Source organism: Eumetopias jubatus, unplaced genomic scaffold (assembly GCF_037043125.1).
Source record: "Eumetopias jubatus isolate StellerSeaLion01/CBP00866 unplaced genomic scaffold, mEumJub1_p1.0 scaffold_9, whole genome shotgun sequence".
Lineage (NCBI taxonomy): Eukaryota > Metazoa > Chordata > Mammalia > Carnivora > Otariidae > Eumetopias > Eumetopias jubatus.
In genome coordinates, this window is record NW_028274815.1 from 69035608 (window position 1) to 69051644 (window position 16037).

General features: G+C 35.6%; 1 protein-coding gene and 1 non-coding gene across 2 annotated transcripts; both read left to right on the forward strand.

The window, feature by feature from the left end:
- Positions 1-6922: 6922 nt before the first annotated feature.
- On the forward strand, positions 6923-7056 carry LOC114209871 (small nucleolar RNA SNORA70). Its single transcript, XR_003609440.1, has one exon. It is a non-coding gene; the product is annotated as a small nucleolar RNA SNORA70 (small nucleolar RNA).
- Positions 7057-7101: 45 nt separating this feature from the next.
- Positions 7102-7436, forward strand: LOC148163556 (large ribosomal subunit protein uL16-like). The gene has a single exon (XM_088026199.1). The coding sequence runs from the start codon at positions 7117-7119 to the stop codon at positions 7417-7419; it is 303 nt and encodes a 100-aa protein (XP_087882325.1). The 5' UTR covers positions 7102-7116; the 3' UTR covers positions 7420-7436.
- The last annotated feature ends 8601 nt before the right edge of the window (positions 7437-16037 follow it).

Here is a 16037-nt window from a genome sequence, read left to right on the forward strand (position 1 = left end):
TGAGCCTGGATGAAAGGTAGTTAGGGGGAATGTTGATGCAAATGTGCATGCTTTTGAAATGTGAACCTGCAGCTGATATCATGATAGGGTCTTCAAACAAAGGAAGGCCAGTGTCCTAACATGGGGAAGGACCCGTGTTCCTTAGTTGTGGAGGCTCAAGGGGATTTAGGTGCTCCAGTTTCAGAGATTTATCTGAGTCTTCACATATGTCCTCATTACAATTCTCAGGGTCCCATTTCTTTCCCATCAATTTCTTAATTTTACATAAGATCAATAAGCTCATGACTCAACTTACATTTTCATTCTCCGTCATGCAAAATTGAATTTAGGTTTGAATTTTAGCTGCAACTATCATATAATGAGACAAAACAGTTGTAGCATAATCATGGAAGGTTAGTTGTTCTCATTCTGTGATTTTTGCTAAAATTTTAAAGCCTGTGCTTGTCCATTTTTCCCCTAAACTTAATCAGAAATTGCTATTAAGCTGAGTCTTTGTAATATCTTTCTTACCAAGAAGTCAAAACTGCAGCAGTAACTGATATCTCAAAGCCTTATCTTCAAATGCACCCCATCCTAAGCAAAAATAATTAACTAAATAAGTGTTCTGTTACTGCATACATTTATATTATCCCATATTCCACTAAACAATGAGATTATTAACATGTTCAAGCCTAGCCAATTCATGAAACCCATCCCAATTTTCCATCTGTAAAGACCAATTGCTTGGGACTACTTCCCATAATAAGTACAGTATCAGTCAGAGTCAACCTGAGAAAATACAAAGATTTCTAGATATTGCTAACAGAGAAAGATTTAGTGCAGGTAATTTGCTACACATATGCCAAAGTAAATGAAGTGATAAAAGGAAAAAGAGGGTTCTTGAAGAGCACTTAAGATAAGAAATGAAACTTAGGAAGAAGGAGATCATTTCAACTCCTAGAGTAGTACCAAGTCTGAACTAACTGCAGGGTAACTGAAGTTACTACATGACCAAAGCTGGAATTACTGAAGAGGTGCTGAACAGCAAGTATTCAAATCCTCAGATGGGATTGCCACTTCAGAAAAAAAACAATGGACTCTTTTTCTTTATGACATGCCTCATCTTAACAAGTCTCATAGGAGGCCAGCTGGCAAGGGATTTGGGAATGTAATTTGCAAGCTTCCAGTCCCTGCAATAAAGAGCAGAGAATAAATAAATGGAAAGGGGGCTGTAGTCAAATGAAAACCAACTGACAAATAGGTAAATAGCCAAGTGACTAGAATCATCTAGATGGAAACACAGTATGTATGTCTTAGTGTGATGATAGATAAGTTCCCTGGAAAAGCAATAGGCCATCATTTAGAAGTTATGCCTTTGTCGAACAGATCATGATGGTGATGGTGTGTGATGGAGAGTATCATGCATCATGATAGCAATGTCCAATAACCTTGGTGTCCCCAAAAGAAGATATCTAGAAGGAATGAATTTAAAAAGGACAGAATTTTTGTTTAAACAAGAGCCTAGAAAGTAAAAGAGAATCTTTACGGGAAATGAGTCCTTCTTTGTTTTTTAAATCTGTAATAAATAAATCCTTTTGCTTAAAATTTTATAAAAATATTGACTTGAGAATAAGGGTAAGCATGTAAAATTTCTGCAGTTAGTTTGTTTTTACTAAGCTCTGAAATGTGTGTGTATGGGGGGAAGACATCTTATAAGGTCTTAATTAGATTGCATCTGGTTAAGTTAAGTTCTTCATGGTACATACTACTTGTAGGTGAACACAGCTGTCTCTTCCCACAAAAAAAAAAAAAAAACATTTGTGATGATATTGCTATTGACTACACCATCAAACTCCCATAAAAAGGAAAAAGTGTGGATCAAGAACATTTCAACATGATGAGAAGGTGATGAGAAAATTTTAAAAATACAGCAGTATTACTAAATTCCAATCTGTTCTCTGGTTGGGGATTGTTTATGGAACCTCATTAACCTGAGTTGAGGTTTATCTGACGAAATATTATGCCTAAAAATTTAACTCTAATTTGTTAAGCCCTGCATGAGAGATTAAATATCCATGAGATTAAAAATTATATTAATTACTAGCCATTTATTCTTTGATACTTGGAAGTACCTCCTTCCTTTTATTTTCCTCCACTTGCATCTTCTAGCAAGATTATTCCCATGGGAAGGAAGCTGCATGCATGGTATCAAAGTAAGGCAAGGTTCCCTGTATATCAGCATATGATCTACAATTGAACTGTTTTACCCTAGAACTAAATTCCTCAGAATTCATCACTACTTAGATTATATAACTATAATATTAATCTATATATCAGAATACTAGAATGGAAATAAATCATAAAAGTCTTTAAAACATGTATTTACCAGTATTAATGTATACTTAGGTAGGTCAAGATGCCAGAAAGTGGGATCAAAAGGTTACCATTCAAGTGATTTAAATACCACATATGACCTTTGCTCATTTCACAGTTTTGTCTATACCTTGCCTTGAAGTTAAAAATAAATAATTTACTGAAAGTTCATTAGAAGTCGGTTGGGGGATAAGGAACGGGTATTTCCCATACAGATCATGCTATAGGCCAACTTTTTCAATAATTCCTCAACATTCTTGGTGTTATTTTTGATAGACATGTGCTTCACCAAACAGCTCATTCAAGTTTGGTGATTAAAAGACTAATAAAAAAATAGTAATATTTTAGTATAATGGTTCTAGCCCTTAAAGAAAAAAAACATACGAAATAGAAACTATACATGCTTAAAAGATATTTTTTGGGGGGGGTCCTCAAAATTGCTCAAATGAGCATCATTTGTTTTCCAACATATCTTTGAGATAGCATCTAAAAACAACTACATACAAGACAGGATACCTTTTTTCCCCAGGAAGATTAAAATCAACCAAGGACTGCAGCAAAACATTATAGAAATAGAAAAGAGCTAGTAGTCAGGAGAAATGGCTTCTGCCACTAAACTTAAATAATTCATTTAAATCTTTCTGGGTTTCAGTTTTCTCATATGTAAAAGGGGATGATCATATTCATTGCATGCCCCTCACTGGGTGTGCTGAGAATCAAATGACTAGCATAAGAGCTATAAAAATTCTTAAGAAGGTTCAAAGGGTGATGATAAAAGTTAGGATAATATTACACAATCAGGACAGAAGGGAACTGTCACCAGAGACTGAGATTTCTGGTCCATTCAGTGCAGAAAGAACCACAGAAGTGACGAGTCTTAGCAAAGCATACACAGTAAGAATACTACAGGGAGAGCCCTTTAAAAATGACCCATTCTCCAAGAATAGTAATGTGTTTTGTATTAGTGATGAAACCTGACAAATAAAATTGGAGGTAATTAATCTGTGTCTGTTCCTTAATCCAAATGTAGAGGAGAATGAGCAATAATAGCACTGTGTGAAGTAATTACTAAGAATATTAAAGAGGTAAGAATGGCTTGGCTCACAGCCTAACAAAAACTCAGTCAAGGAATGTGAAGGAAAATATTCCCTCAAAGCCCATTAACAACCATTTGACTAAAAGCAAGGAGACAAATATCTGCTTATTATGATTTGGGAAGCAGGGAAAAGTCACAAAATAACCTTGACTGTAGAGTAAATAAAATTTCAATTATAATATCACTTATTTAACGATCTTTTATAAGGAGCCATATTTTAGACTCAAAGTATGCAAATATTTATGAAGATTTCTATGAAATCATAGTTAGCTAATCTATAAATATGAGCTCTCTTTTGAATAAAGTAAAAAGAACAATTGCTACATTTTTCAGCTTATATTGTAGAGTTGCTCACTGGAGAGTTCTTTGGCACTTCTATACAGAGAAGTATTTAACACTTCTCTAAAATAACTGTTAATTGCCTCTTTTATTGCAGCAAGAGAACAATAGTTGGAGATATTTATGATTATTAGAGCATATGGTCTGTACATATATGAAATATGATCTATTTAATGAATGACATGTCGCCAACCTCTGATAAGCAATTTACATTACAGTTTTAATTCAGCTCAACAGATATTTTCTGAGTGTCAAATTTATGCAAAACACTTAGAAAGCTAATGGATAGATACAAAGATGGAAAGGCTAATCTCTGCCCTCAGAAAATTTTCAAGGAAGTAAAGTGTATATATATCTAAAAAGTACAATAAAATAATGCCTAGGATAAAGTATTGCTAGTAAAAATATCCAGTATACAGGTGAAAAGGCTTTGTGTAGAAGGAAAAGCTCCCCTACATTAGTGGTATTTGTAATTGGATGACTGACAGAAATAATTTAGATGTTACTAGTGAAGAGGACACTTAAGGTATATGTAGAAGCAGACACATTATTTGAGGAACAGCAATTAAATTTATTTTGTTGTCTTATAGAATTTGGGTAATATGGCAATGGGATAAAAAATTTACTTTTGGAGCCTTAGGTGGAGAAGACTCTGGAGGCAGAACCTTTAGCCAGGAACCAATTGCAATGGATTTGTTTGGAGAAGATGAGAATCTAAATTGGGTGATGGTGTTTAGAAATGGGGTCCTGACAATTTACTGACAGTTTATGAACTATAGAATATGAAGAAAGATAATGCAAAACTGAAGCCAGTGTTTTCAACCTTGTCATTAAATAAATAAACAGAACCAGGCTTGAGGTGGAGAAAAATGAAGAAATAGCAGGGCACCCAGTTGGCTGAGTCAGCACAGCATTTGACTCTTAATCTCTGAGTCCTGAGTTAAAGCCCCATACAGGGTGTAGAGATTATTTAAAACAAAAACAACAACAACAACAACAAAAAACTTACTGAAGTTTAGCTTCTAGCTAGTCATGTTTTAATAATGTCAAATATGGATTAGATTATATGCTATGTTCAGACACGTCTATATCTGAAACATTCTGCTTATTCATGCCAAAGCATACTTGTTTAAATTTTTAATTTCTAATTTCAATTTCTTCATATTAAAAAATATATTCAGAAAATAACTCAACTGCTTTCTTCATGTTTTTAAATGTTATGGCTCTCTGGGGCGCCTGGGTGGCTTAGTTGCTTAAGCAACTAACTGCCTTCAGCTCAGGTCATGATCCCAGGGTCCCTGGGATTGAGCTCCGCATCAGGCTCTCTGCTCAGCAGGAAGCCTGCTTCTCCCTCTTCCTCTAACCCCTACTCCGCCTGCTTGTGCTCTCTCTCTTTCTCTGTCAAATAAATAAATAAATAAATCTTTAAAAAAATAAAATAAAATAAATGCTATGGCTCTGGACATCAGTGAAAATGGCAGAGTAAAAAGTACCAAAAGTCTATACCTCCAAAAAAGCAACAAATAAACTGGCAAAAGCTATTGGAATCAATTTTTTGGAACTCTGGAAACTTATAGGAAGGTGCCTTATAGGAAGAAAATCTTACAGCAACCAGAGAAATTCATAATCAAGAAAATGTGGCTGAATCTCAATAAGAATAAAGAACTCTGTGGTATTTAACCTACCCTAGTTCCATTCCTCCCTTCCCAGCTCAAGGGTTGCCTTGAAAGTAATAACCACTTTCCTAGTACAAGTACTAGTATCCAAAGTTGCAGAATGGCCTCATTTGCAAGGCACTGTGCTTGTGTATTTTGACCTATGTGCTGCCTCTGTGGAGGATGTCCAAAGGGCTTGTCTTTGGCCTTTCAGAACATTCTGAGTGCTGGAGTAGCTACTAAGGGGGCATTTGTCTAAAACCTTTAGAGGCAAACGTGTTAGTCACTACTGCCTAGGGCAATGGATCACTGTTGGGGAAAACAAGAGACTAACCAAAATGTTGCAGAGGAAAGCTGACAAAATGATGTTTTGGGAGAGTAAGTTTTTAAAAGCTCCAACACATTCCTGGAAAACTAGAAAGCCACAAGCTCCTGTACACATGCTCAGGAAATACCTGAAAATGCCCTAACCTTCTATTTCTGACTGATAACTTAGACTTTGTACACACAGGAAGCAGAGGCTAAGCTGTGCTTCAAAGGCATAGTCCAATAAATACAGAGACCATCTTTAAAAGCTTAAAGTTATTTTTTGCTCCCAAGCATTTAAGGAAATTTCTGCCCATCTGCTAGCCAAGCACCAAGCTAATGGAACAGAGACTTCAGTGGCGCCACACAACCAAAAATACAGGCCTTACAAAATTAGTTCATTAAGGTTACTAACTAAACAACATCTACAAGCAGCAGCAACAACAAACCCTCAAGAGGAGGGACAATCTGTTTGCCAATTTTTTAAATTTTATACTTTTAAAAATGTCCAGTTTTCAACAAATCTGATGAGAAATGCAAGGAAACAATAAAGCATGATTTATACACAAGAAAACAGAACAGTGCCTTAACTTTCTCTTTCTCATAGATATGTTCTCTAATAAAATTTTATATAATTTTTATGTATGCTTGCATAGATTTGTGTGTGTGTGATTTTGATAGTGGCAAGATCTAAATTTCATTATGTTTTATACTGAAAATTATTTTCATGATCTGCTCATTTTGTTGTATTTTATTGTACCCACTTACTATGTAGTACACTCATAGCACAATTTCTCTTCTTCTTTTTAATACATTTCCCTAATCGTGGCCCATACCTGCCACCAGTTCCCTGTGAAGATAAAAAGAGACGGAGATTAACAACATATTAATGTTGCTTTTGAATATGTGAAAAAATTTTGTCTGGGAAAATATGCCAGCAAATGTGATAGTCTGATAGGATATGCAAATATTATTATCCTTCAGTACTACCAGATTGCATTCACGAATGGCTTCTAATATTGTTCTTTGCCAGCAGCATCAAGAAGTGTTTTCCTCTGTATATTTTTATGTATCCTCCGAAAAATTTTCTTGATATAAAAAGAAATATCTCATTACATAATCTGCTTTTCTCTGATTCCTATCGTATCTTAATCTTTAAATCTTATCTTTTACTCTGCAGCCAATTAAGCCAACTGTGCTCTCTGTCCATGGGGGCCCAGTGTGCCATGGCTGCAAACAGTAGCCTCCTTGGTAGTGTATGCAGCCTGTTGATTGTATGGGTTGCCCTAAGGGACCTTGGAGACAGCCCTTTCCAGTAGATATTGAGGTCTGACCTCATGCTATCTCCAATCTAGGCTGCAGATAGGTATGCGGGGTGCCTTTGGAAAGCCCCAGGGCATGGTAGCCAGGGTCCACATTGGCCAAGTCATCATGTCCACCCGTACCAAGCTGCAGAACAAGGAACATGTGATTGAGGCCCTATGCAGGGCCAAGTTCAAGTTCCCTGGCCTCCAGAAGATCCACATCTCCAAGAAGTGGGGCTTTACTAAGTTTAATGCGGATGAATTTGAAGACATGGTGGCTGAAAAGCGGCTTATCCCAGATGGCTGTGGGGTCAAATACATCCCTAATCGTGTCCCCTTGGACAAATGGAGGGCTCTACACTCATGAGAATCTCGGCACTGACCCCTCCCTATTCATGCCCACCAATAAAACCTACTTCCTGTCACAAATCAATCAATCAATCAATCTTATCTTTTACAATTGGCAAATTACATCATTTGACCATATATTACTGCCTCTTTTTTTTTTTTTTTGGCTTTTGTTGTTGGTGTCCACAAGTGCTTTGTGTATTCTAGATGTTAATCTATTGTCAAGTTTAGTGAAGGAAAATTACTTCTTCCAATTTGTCAACTACCGATGAGACTTTTGTTAAACACAAATTTTAAGGTAGTTAGATCCATCCATGTTTATCCTTATAGTTTATTTGGGGTGGTCTTTTTAAAGAGATCTTTCACTATCACTAGGTCAGAATTATACCCTCTCAAATGCTTTGCAATCTTACTGTGTTGTGTCTCATTATGTGTTTATTTTGACTTATCCTTTTGGGGACTCTTTTGTGACATTATTCTGAGGATTCTTGATTGTATGTAATACTGAATGTTTCTCAGTAATTATCTCTTATATTAACTTCTTCCATTCTTTCCTATTGTGATACCATTTCATTCCATCCTTCCAAATATTCTGATTTTCTCTTCCATGTTTTTTTCTCTCAGCTACAGAATTAATAACTTTTTTCAGTTGTATCTTCGTTTCACAAATTCCCCATTTAAATTGTAACTAGTTGACCATTATTCTTGCCCATTTATTCAATTTTAATAACTAGAATTTTTGTATCTTTAAAATAAACCCATTTATTTTCTTTCATGCTATACTGTTATTGCTAGATGATTTCTATTCTTTAATTTACATCTTTGAAGATTTCAAGCACATTTGTTCAATCTAGACATTCTATTTTATTGTTTGAAGTGAAAGTACAAATTTTTCTATTAAAATGCTTAGTTCACCATGTTAACTGGCATTCTCATAATGTCTCATAATAAAAAGGAATTTTTTCAATTCACTTGCCTTAACATGTTTTAAGATGCTTTGCTGCCCTTTATTCCTACAAAATATATTAAAGTTCAAACTAACAGCAGAATACTTTACAAGTAAAGGTTTTCCTAAATGAATGTGAAAACCCTTGTATCTTCTATCATTACTTCTTTATAATACTTTCTTTGAATAGCCACAGGTAACTGTTCCATATGCATCTTTTCAGATGTATGCTCTGCAAATAAATGGGCATAAAAACACGCACGGAAGGCCCATGCAACTCCTTTTCTTTGGGCATATGAGTCATATGCAATTTCCTGTTTTAACTTATTACCAACATTGAAATTCTGCCGGGCAAATTATACAAATTTACATGCCCACTAACATAGCATAATAATAGCTGTTGCTCTACAAACTACTGCTGTTCTATTGGTTTCTCTACACCCAATAAATTTTTGTTAATATTGCCTATAAAATAGGAGAAAATAGTATATTCTTCCATTAATCAAAGTCTTCTGATATATTTCTGTTTATGGTTTCAATTCTTCCTCCATGTAGTTTCAAAACTGGTAATCAAATTGGAGACAGTACTTTATCAACATTTTAATTTTACAGATGAGAAAATCAAAGTCCATAGAGTTCAGGGCTAGAGGTGAGACTCAAGAGATTTTCTGATATGTTTTTTTTCAAGACCTATGGTGTCAAGTGTGGTCCTAATTGACTTTTTATTTTTCAACCCCTATTCTTTCAGGTAATTTCTCCAAATCAGAATTGTAAAGATGGATATAGATCAAGGAACTTTTCCCCCTTCTTAGCTATATAACACAATCTAAGTAATCACATTTCAATCTGTTATCTAAGAAAATAAATCATTATTCTGGATTAACTTGGGTCTGTCTTGCTTTGCTACTAGTCTTTTTCATTCTTTACAAACTTTTAAATACACTTCTCTAATCAGTGTCACCTTAGTGTACCTTAAGGTAATCTCAGCTTTGAGGCCTTGACTGTCCTTTATCCCTACAAAATGCACTAACAAATAACTTTAAAAGTGAAGGTTATCCTAAATGAATGTTTTTAGATGCGATATCTCTAGTGGCTCTGTGGGAGAGGAAATAATACCATTAGTCAGGGTAAGAAAACAAACTTATTTACCATCTGGCCTGATGAAACACTGATTTTAAGAGCCAGTATATCCAACATCCAAATCTGACCAGAACCTTATGGTACTGTAAGACTCAACATCTCCGAATATTCACCATGGAGTCAGAGGATTCTTGATGGCTGGGATAGAGTTAGTGCACTTTGTATATTTTGAGATCAGGAAGTTAAAATGAGTTTTTTGTTAACCCAAAGAATCTGAAGGGAATAAAAAGTCATTCAAAATAGAATCATTGTCTATTGGGAAAGTTCTGTATTTGATGAATGTAACTACTTGCAGCTTTTTTCCTGGATGGATCCTTTTCCCTTTACTGGAAAGAAAACTGCTCATGGGGAGAACATTTTCACTGAAATTATGATTCATCCTATTCCAGGAGTTTTGCTGATCAATTATAAATGTTGTCCTAGGTAATTATCAAACAAAACTATGAGATAGGTATTATATATTCCCATTTTGCAGACTGGGAAGCTGTACTACAATAAGAAAAAAACAGCCTGTTAAAATTGCATAGCTAAAATTTACTAGATGATAGAAGAATGTATGGTAAAATATCAATGTCAACATCTAGGTGGATATATGGATGGTAGCTGAAACTTTTCTGCTTTGATACTTTTGTAAAGAAAAAGTGGAGAAAATACTGCATAGCTAATAGTTAGAAGAATGGGAAATTTTAAAAATAACCTCCTACCCTTCCAGTGCTCAACAGTGTTGTAAGAGTATTACTGTAAAAGAACTTCCATCATATCATGGGAAGAACGTGCAATATGGGAACAGAAGTGAGTTCAGGTCCCAGCTCTCCCCATCTTTTAGCTGATCTTGACTGTTAATAAATAAAGCCAAGCTTACAGTGCTTTCAAGATTTGGCTGTAATAATATTTGTGAATTAGCATAGTAATTATGTTCAAGTACCATAAAAACCAAGTCATGGGACAAAAATGGTGAGAAAGAATCTGTTCCTTAGTCCCATACTATCTTAAGAGCACTAAATTATCAAGGAAAAGAAACAATAATTCTTTTTCCAGTAGGACCCTGTAGGTCTTTTTTTAGAATGGTGGAAAAAAAAATGAAACTTAAAGCTCTTAGGGAATGAAAGCAATAGGCTCAATAGAGGGAGTCAGGACAGTAGGGAACAGAAGTGCTATGGATAATAAGGGAACTCAACCTGAGAGAAGAAGATGCTGAGCCACCTGGGCTCTGTTTTGGATAACTGCTTTATGGACATGGGGAGTATCATTATGAATGCTGATACTGTTCATTGCCTCATGAGCAGCCTTTGTAGTGGAGGAATGCAGAAATGGACTCAGGGAGGCATTGACCCTGAACTCAACTGGAACATGGTACACAAAGAAAAGTGATTCTGGAAAACTCATATTGATTCAAATTTTCAGCAAGCATGCTCACAAACATGTTGAGATTGATCTAGTACCTCACATTGGTTAGCAGGTAGCCTAAAGGTTATATTCCCTGGAAAAAAATCAGGAGAGGATGAAAATCCAGAAAAATCTGCTATGAGAATGACAAAAGTTGCTCCTTGAAAAATTTGATAATTCTTGCCCCAGTCAAGCAGCTTCACTGGCAGTAGCAACATTAAATGAAGAGACCTGAAGGCTAGAGAAGTTTGCCCTTTCATGGGAAGAGCTAGTCTGTAACCTCTACATGTTACTCTATGTTAGGAGGTTGAAAATTTTACCCAAATTACTTTCATCCACATTTTACCCTTTAATGGAGCTACTATAGTTTTCCAGCCGATTACATTCTCTGTCTTTTGTGACGACCATGAAGAAGACTTCCATAAAAAGGTCCTGCCATACCCACAGGCCAGCTCCTAGAATAACTTGTTCCTTGGCCATCAGTCCCAAATCTCTGTTCTTGAATAGAGCTAAGTGGACCAGAAATCAGAGCCAAGACAAAACAAACATACCCATCTAAAACAGGTGCTCCTTATGGTGGTTAATGATCAAATGATTTTGTATTTCTTAGGAGGTTAGACTATTAAATTAACAGACAGAATATTTAGTTATGAGTATCAGAGCAATGGTATCAGAAGACTGCTAGAGGTTCTGTGCCTTAGTCTTACCAACATCATGTGTCTGCATGAGGCCTAATTATTGAACAGCAGAGGTGGTTCTGAAGGAGAAGATTTATACTCATGCTCTTTGACTCCAGGTAACCACAGTCTATATTTGCTCCCTTGAACGTGAACTAGTAGGCAAACACCTTCTTTTATGTCATTCCTAGGGAACGATCTTAAATTGCAAAGAGGAATTCTCCACACTGAGAGAAACAAAACACCAATGAGAAGTCAACATGAATTTATAACCACTGGATAGGAGACGAAAATGGTAAGATGAAAGGTAAAACCAGTAGCAAGAGTCAAGAGACAGTAGCTAAGGTAATCAAGGAGAGCAGAGACGTCAGAAGTGTAAGCCTCAAGACCGGCGGTGGTTAGAGAAGGGAAGCCACAGGAGCAGCAGATAACCCTGGGACCTCCAGATAGCAAGGCAGAGTGTGGCAACGAGGGACCTCAACACCTGCTTGCTTTAGTCGTTGAGGAAAGCACAGAAACCATCAGGTAGCCAAGAGAAAAGGAAGATGAATGAAGGCCTTGTGTCCTCAAAAGCTCTATAGCCTTAGAGATTACTAGGTTTTCCCCTCAGCCTTGGTCATTTCCTTTGACTTACAGGGCCTTGGGAAAACACAGTATAAACATTACAAAGAGACAGGCACTTGACACTTAGAATGAAGTAAAATATCCCAAATAAAATATCCCAAATAAAAATGAAGTTACAAATGGCTATATATAGTGAATAGAAAAGTTGGTTTTAATAGATCTTTCAAACAAAAATACCTAAATATTTTCCCCATAATAATCTATAATATTCAATCATTTAATAATTTTCAAACAGAATCTAGAGACTAATATACTCATTAGTGACATCTAACAGCTATCCTGTATCTAAAGAGTACAGTCTATGATCTTGAACTGTCATAATAGTTTTACGTATATTTTTATTTAATCCCAGTGATAATCAACCATATGAAGGTACTATTATCCCTCTCCTTATAGTTAAGTAAACTGACTTCTGTTATATAAAAAAGGCATTGTTTATACCAGTAGAACCAATGGCACCTATTCTACTACAGAATTTGAATGGTATTTTTCTTATGAAAGAGAAATGCACATATAAGATTCCCTACAACTACCACTGAATACTAGAAAATACGTTCCAATTTCTATATTTGACTTCTGACCAAGACAATATTCCCCTCAGCATGACTAAACTTTAGACACTTTTCTTCCTAACTATTGCTTCTTGAGCTCCCCTTCCTTAGAGCATATGCTTCAGAAAACTTTCAAATATAAATTCTTTCTCTGCCCTGTTGAGATGTGAATATTCTTTCAGCCTCTTGCCAGGTTTACAACCCAGGAATGTCATTCTAAAGGTCCTGGAAGCCATCCTTTTGAAATGTAGTCATCAAAGAAAACTATACACGTGTGTGCACATGTGCATGCATGTGGGAGTGTGGGAGTGTATGAGAGAGAGAGAGAGAGTGTGTGTGTGTGTGTGTGTGTGTGTATTCACGCACATGTATTGAATAGAGGAGCCTAATTTCCATAAATATAAATAACAAAGAAGGCCTAATCACAATGACCAACCTCCCCCTACCACCATCCCTTTAGTACTTTTACTTGAGCTCACCCTAAGTGCTCAAAAACATTCCAGTCTTTTGTTTGGGAGGAATTGAGTTCAATCTCTCTTCCCTATTGCAACAGTCTTGAATGGAGTCTTCCTGGCCTGCTTAACTTGTCTGGTGCAATTTTTCTTTGACACATCATGAACAGAACTTAAAATTGAATGAAACCTGAAGATATCTGTTAGCAATTTAAGAAACTCAAAGATAAAACTTATCTCCATTTCCTAATTATTCATTCTCCTTTGTAAAATGAGAAGTGATGTGCTCTGATTTAAAAGAAGCTACACCAGCCACCCGGATCCCTCAGTCCTTTAAGTGTCTGACTTTTGGTTTCATCTCAGGTCATGATCTGATGGGCCTTGGGGCTCTGCGCTCAGCAGGGAGTCTGCATGAGATTCTCTCCCTCCCTCTCCCTCTGCCCCTCCCCTACCTTGTAGATCTCTTTCCAGGGCTCTCTCTCAAATAAATAAATTTTTAAAAAAAATAAAAATAAAAGAAGCTACACTGTACCATTAGGGTTGAAGGAGTATATTGAGAGTGTTTGGAGAAAAATCCTTTCTGGGTCTGTTTGGTTAGGGTGGGTCAAGATTTATGTTACCCTTTGCTTTCCTCTAATGGATATTTTTTTAGCCATGTGGTCTATGTTGCAGCTGTATTTGCACAAATATGCAAATACGTAGTAAATAAGCAAGATAGGGGCGCCTGGGTGGCTCAGTCGTTAAGCGTCTGCCTTCGGCTCAGGTCATGATCCCAGGGTCCTGGGATTGAGCCCCACACCAGGCTCCCTGCTCTGCAGGAAGCCTGCTTCTCCCTCTCCCACTCCCCCTGCTTGTGTTGCCTCTCTCACCGTGTCTCTCTCTGTCAAATAAATAAATAAAATCTTATAAATAAATAAATAAATAAATAAGCAAGCAAGCAAGCAAGCAAGATAAACCTAGACATGGATTTTTCTAAATGGTTAACTGTTGCACGCTATGGAAGTAGTTAATCTTGATTTTAAATTTAATCTCTCATCTCTAATCCAGTTATTATTATTTTTTCAATGCCCTGGTCATTTTACTGAGGAAAATAAATGTTTTTTAAAAACACAAAATTAGAGTGGAGGGGAGAAAAATCATACCATCAAATATAAGGTGCAAATCTCCAACTTACTGTAAAATGGGAGAAACCTAGTCTGTCTTCCAAATTCTCCTATACCATGCCTTTTACTGCCAGCACAGAGTCAGTTATTTCAAGTTGATCATTTTATCTATAATATGGGTACAGTACAGTATGTAAATGAGTAATGCTGGGTGAGTGCAAGCCTGGGAGATTGCTTATCAAAATGAGATGTTTTTCTCTTGAGAGTCTTTCAGCGAAAATGTCTTAAACCTAAAATCAATTAAAATGCCCATAAATGCTTGGGTTTCTGTAGTCAAATGAAAGCACATAACATTTTAAGTGATGAGATAAACATGCATTTGGAGCCTGTATTGGATTGCTGAACCTCTGGCTTAGCTTATTGTATGTCTATAAAATTCTTTTAAATTTTAGATTGTTTTGTCCATATTACTCCACCCAAAGTAAGTTTACTAACTTATCAACTGCTTTGATATATCAATCAAGAGCCAATGTTTCCTCTATTTATTTTATGACTTCTCTTTAAAGAAATGTAGCATTATGTATCATAGTACTAATAGTGCCTCATCATGTAGTTTGTATTAAAATTATAATGATACAACAATATCTCTCTTGGGGCACTCGTAATTCATATTTTTACAGATGTTGCTAGTGCTTATGAAAGCAGGTTTGCATTTGGTAAGCCAGCAAAACTAGAGGTGCAATAAAGTGATGATGACTTCAAAATGGCAGTGGAAAGTATGAAAATGGGAAATTAATGCTTTTACATACAGAAACTTTCTTTATAATTGAATTGTGTTATTTTTCAGGTGAATGTTGTTGCCTTAGGTTTCCAGGGATCTGTGTCTAATGATTATTACTGTTTCTTGAAAATTGCAACTCATTAAGACGGCTATCTTCTGGCAGACTTACCTTTTGTAGTATTTTTCATGTCATGGAGCAGATTGGGAAAGAAAAGAATGTTTATGGTTTGACTGACTCATGTAAAATATTCATTAAGTGAAAAAGTCACACTGAAATATCTTGTTTACAAGAGACACTGGAAATGGCATACAACAAATACATATTAAGAGCATGAGGAAGGATAAAATTTATAAAAATGTAGCAGCATTCAAGCATACCAGCAAGTAATAACAGATATGCAAGTTAATATAAAACTGCAAAGCAAAGTAAGAATTAAGATTTAGGTATATTCAGATTTGTGGTAGAAACTGTTATTAAAGACATATTTTTCTATTTGGATTTTTGTTATGACATGGTTGAACTTGAGATAGAATCCATTTTAACATTTATTATAGCTTTGTGATCTATAATGGTATTTTTACACTTATCATGATAAAGGAAAAGTAATAAAAATAAATGTGTTTCAAAAGTACAGATTACTAATATTTTTCACACTGGCAATGAGGTCATCTACAATATAAAGGGGCACATTTTCAGTTATTTAATACAGAACTTTACAGCTTTGTATCTTCCTGAAATAGAATTTCTGAGTACTTATATTTGAAAATATTTTCATGCCTTTTGTACTTAGTATACAGCATATTTATTATAAACACACACATGCACTCCCTTTTGAGAATAGCAAGTAATAGTTTCTGTCTACAACTGGGGAAAAGTCAAAGCTAATTCATAACATTAAACTTTTAAAATAATATAAATGTTGGTTAAAATTTTTCATAGGATTTTTTTCTTTTCAAAATAATATCCAACCCTATTG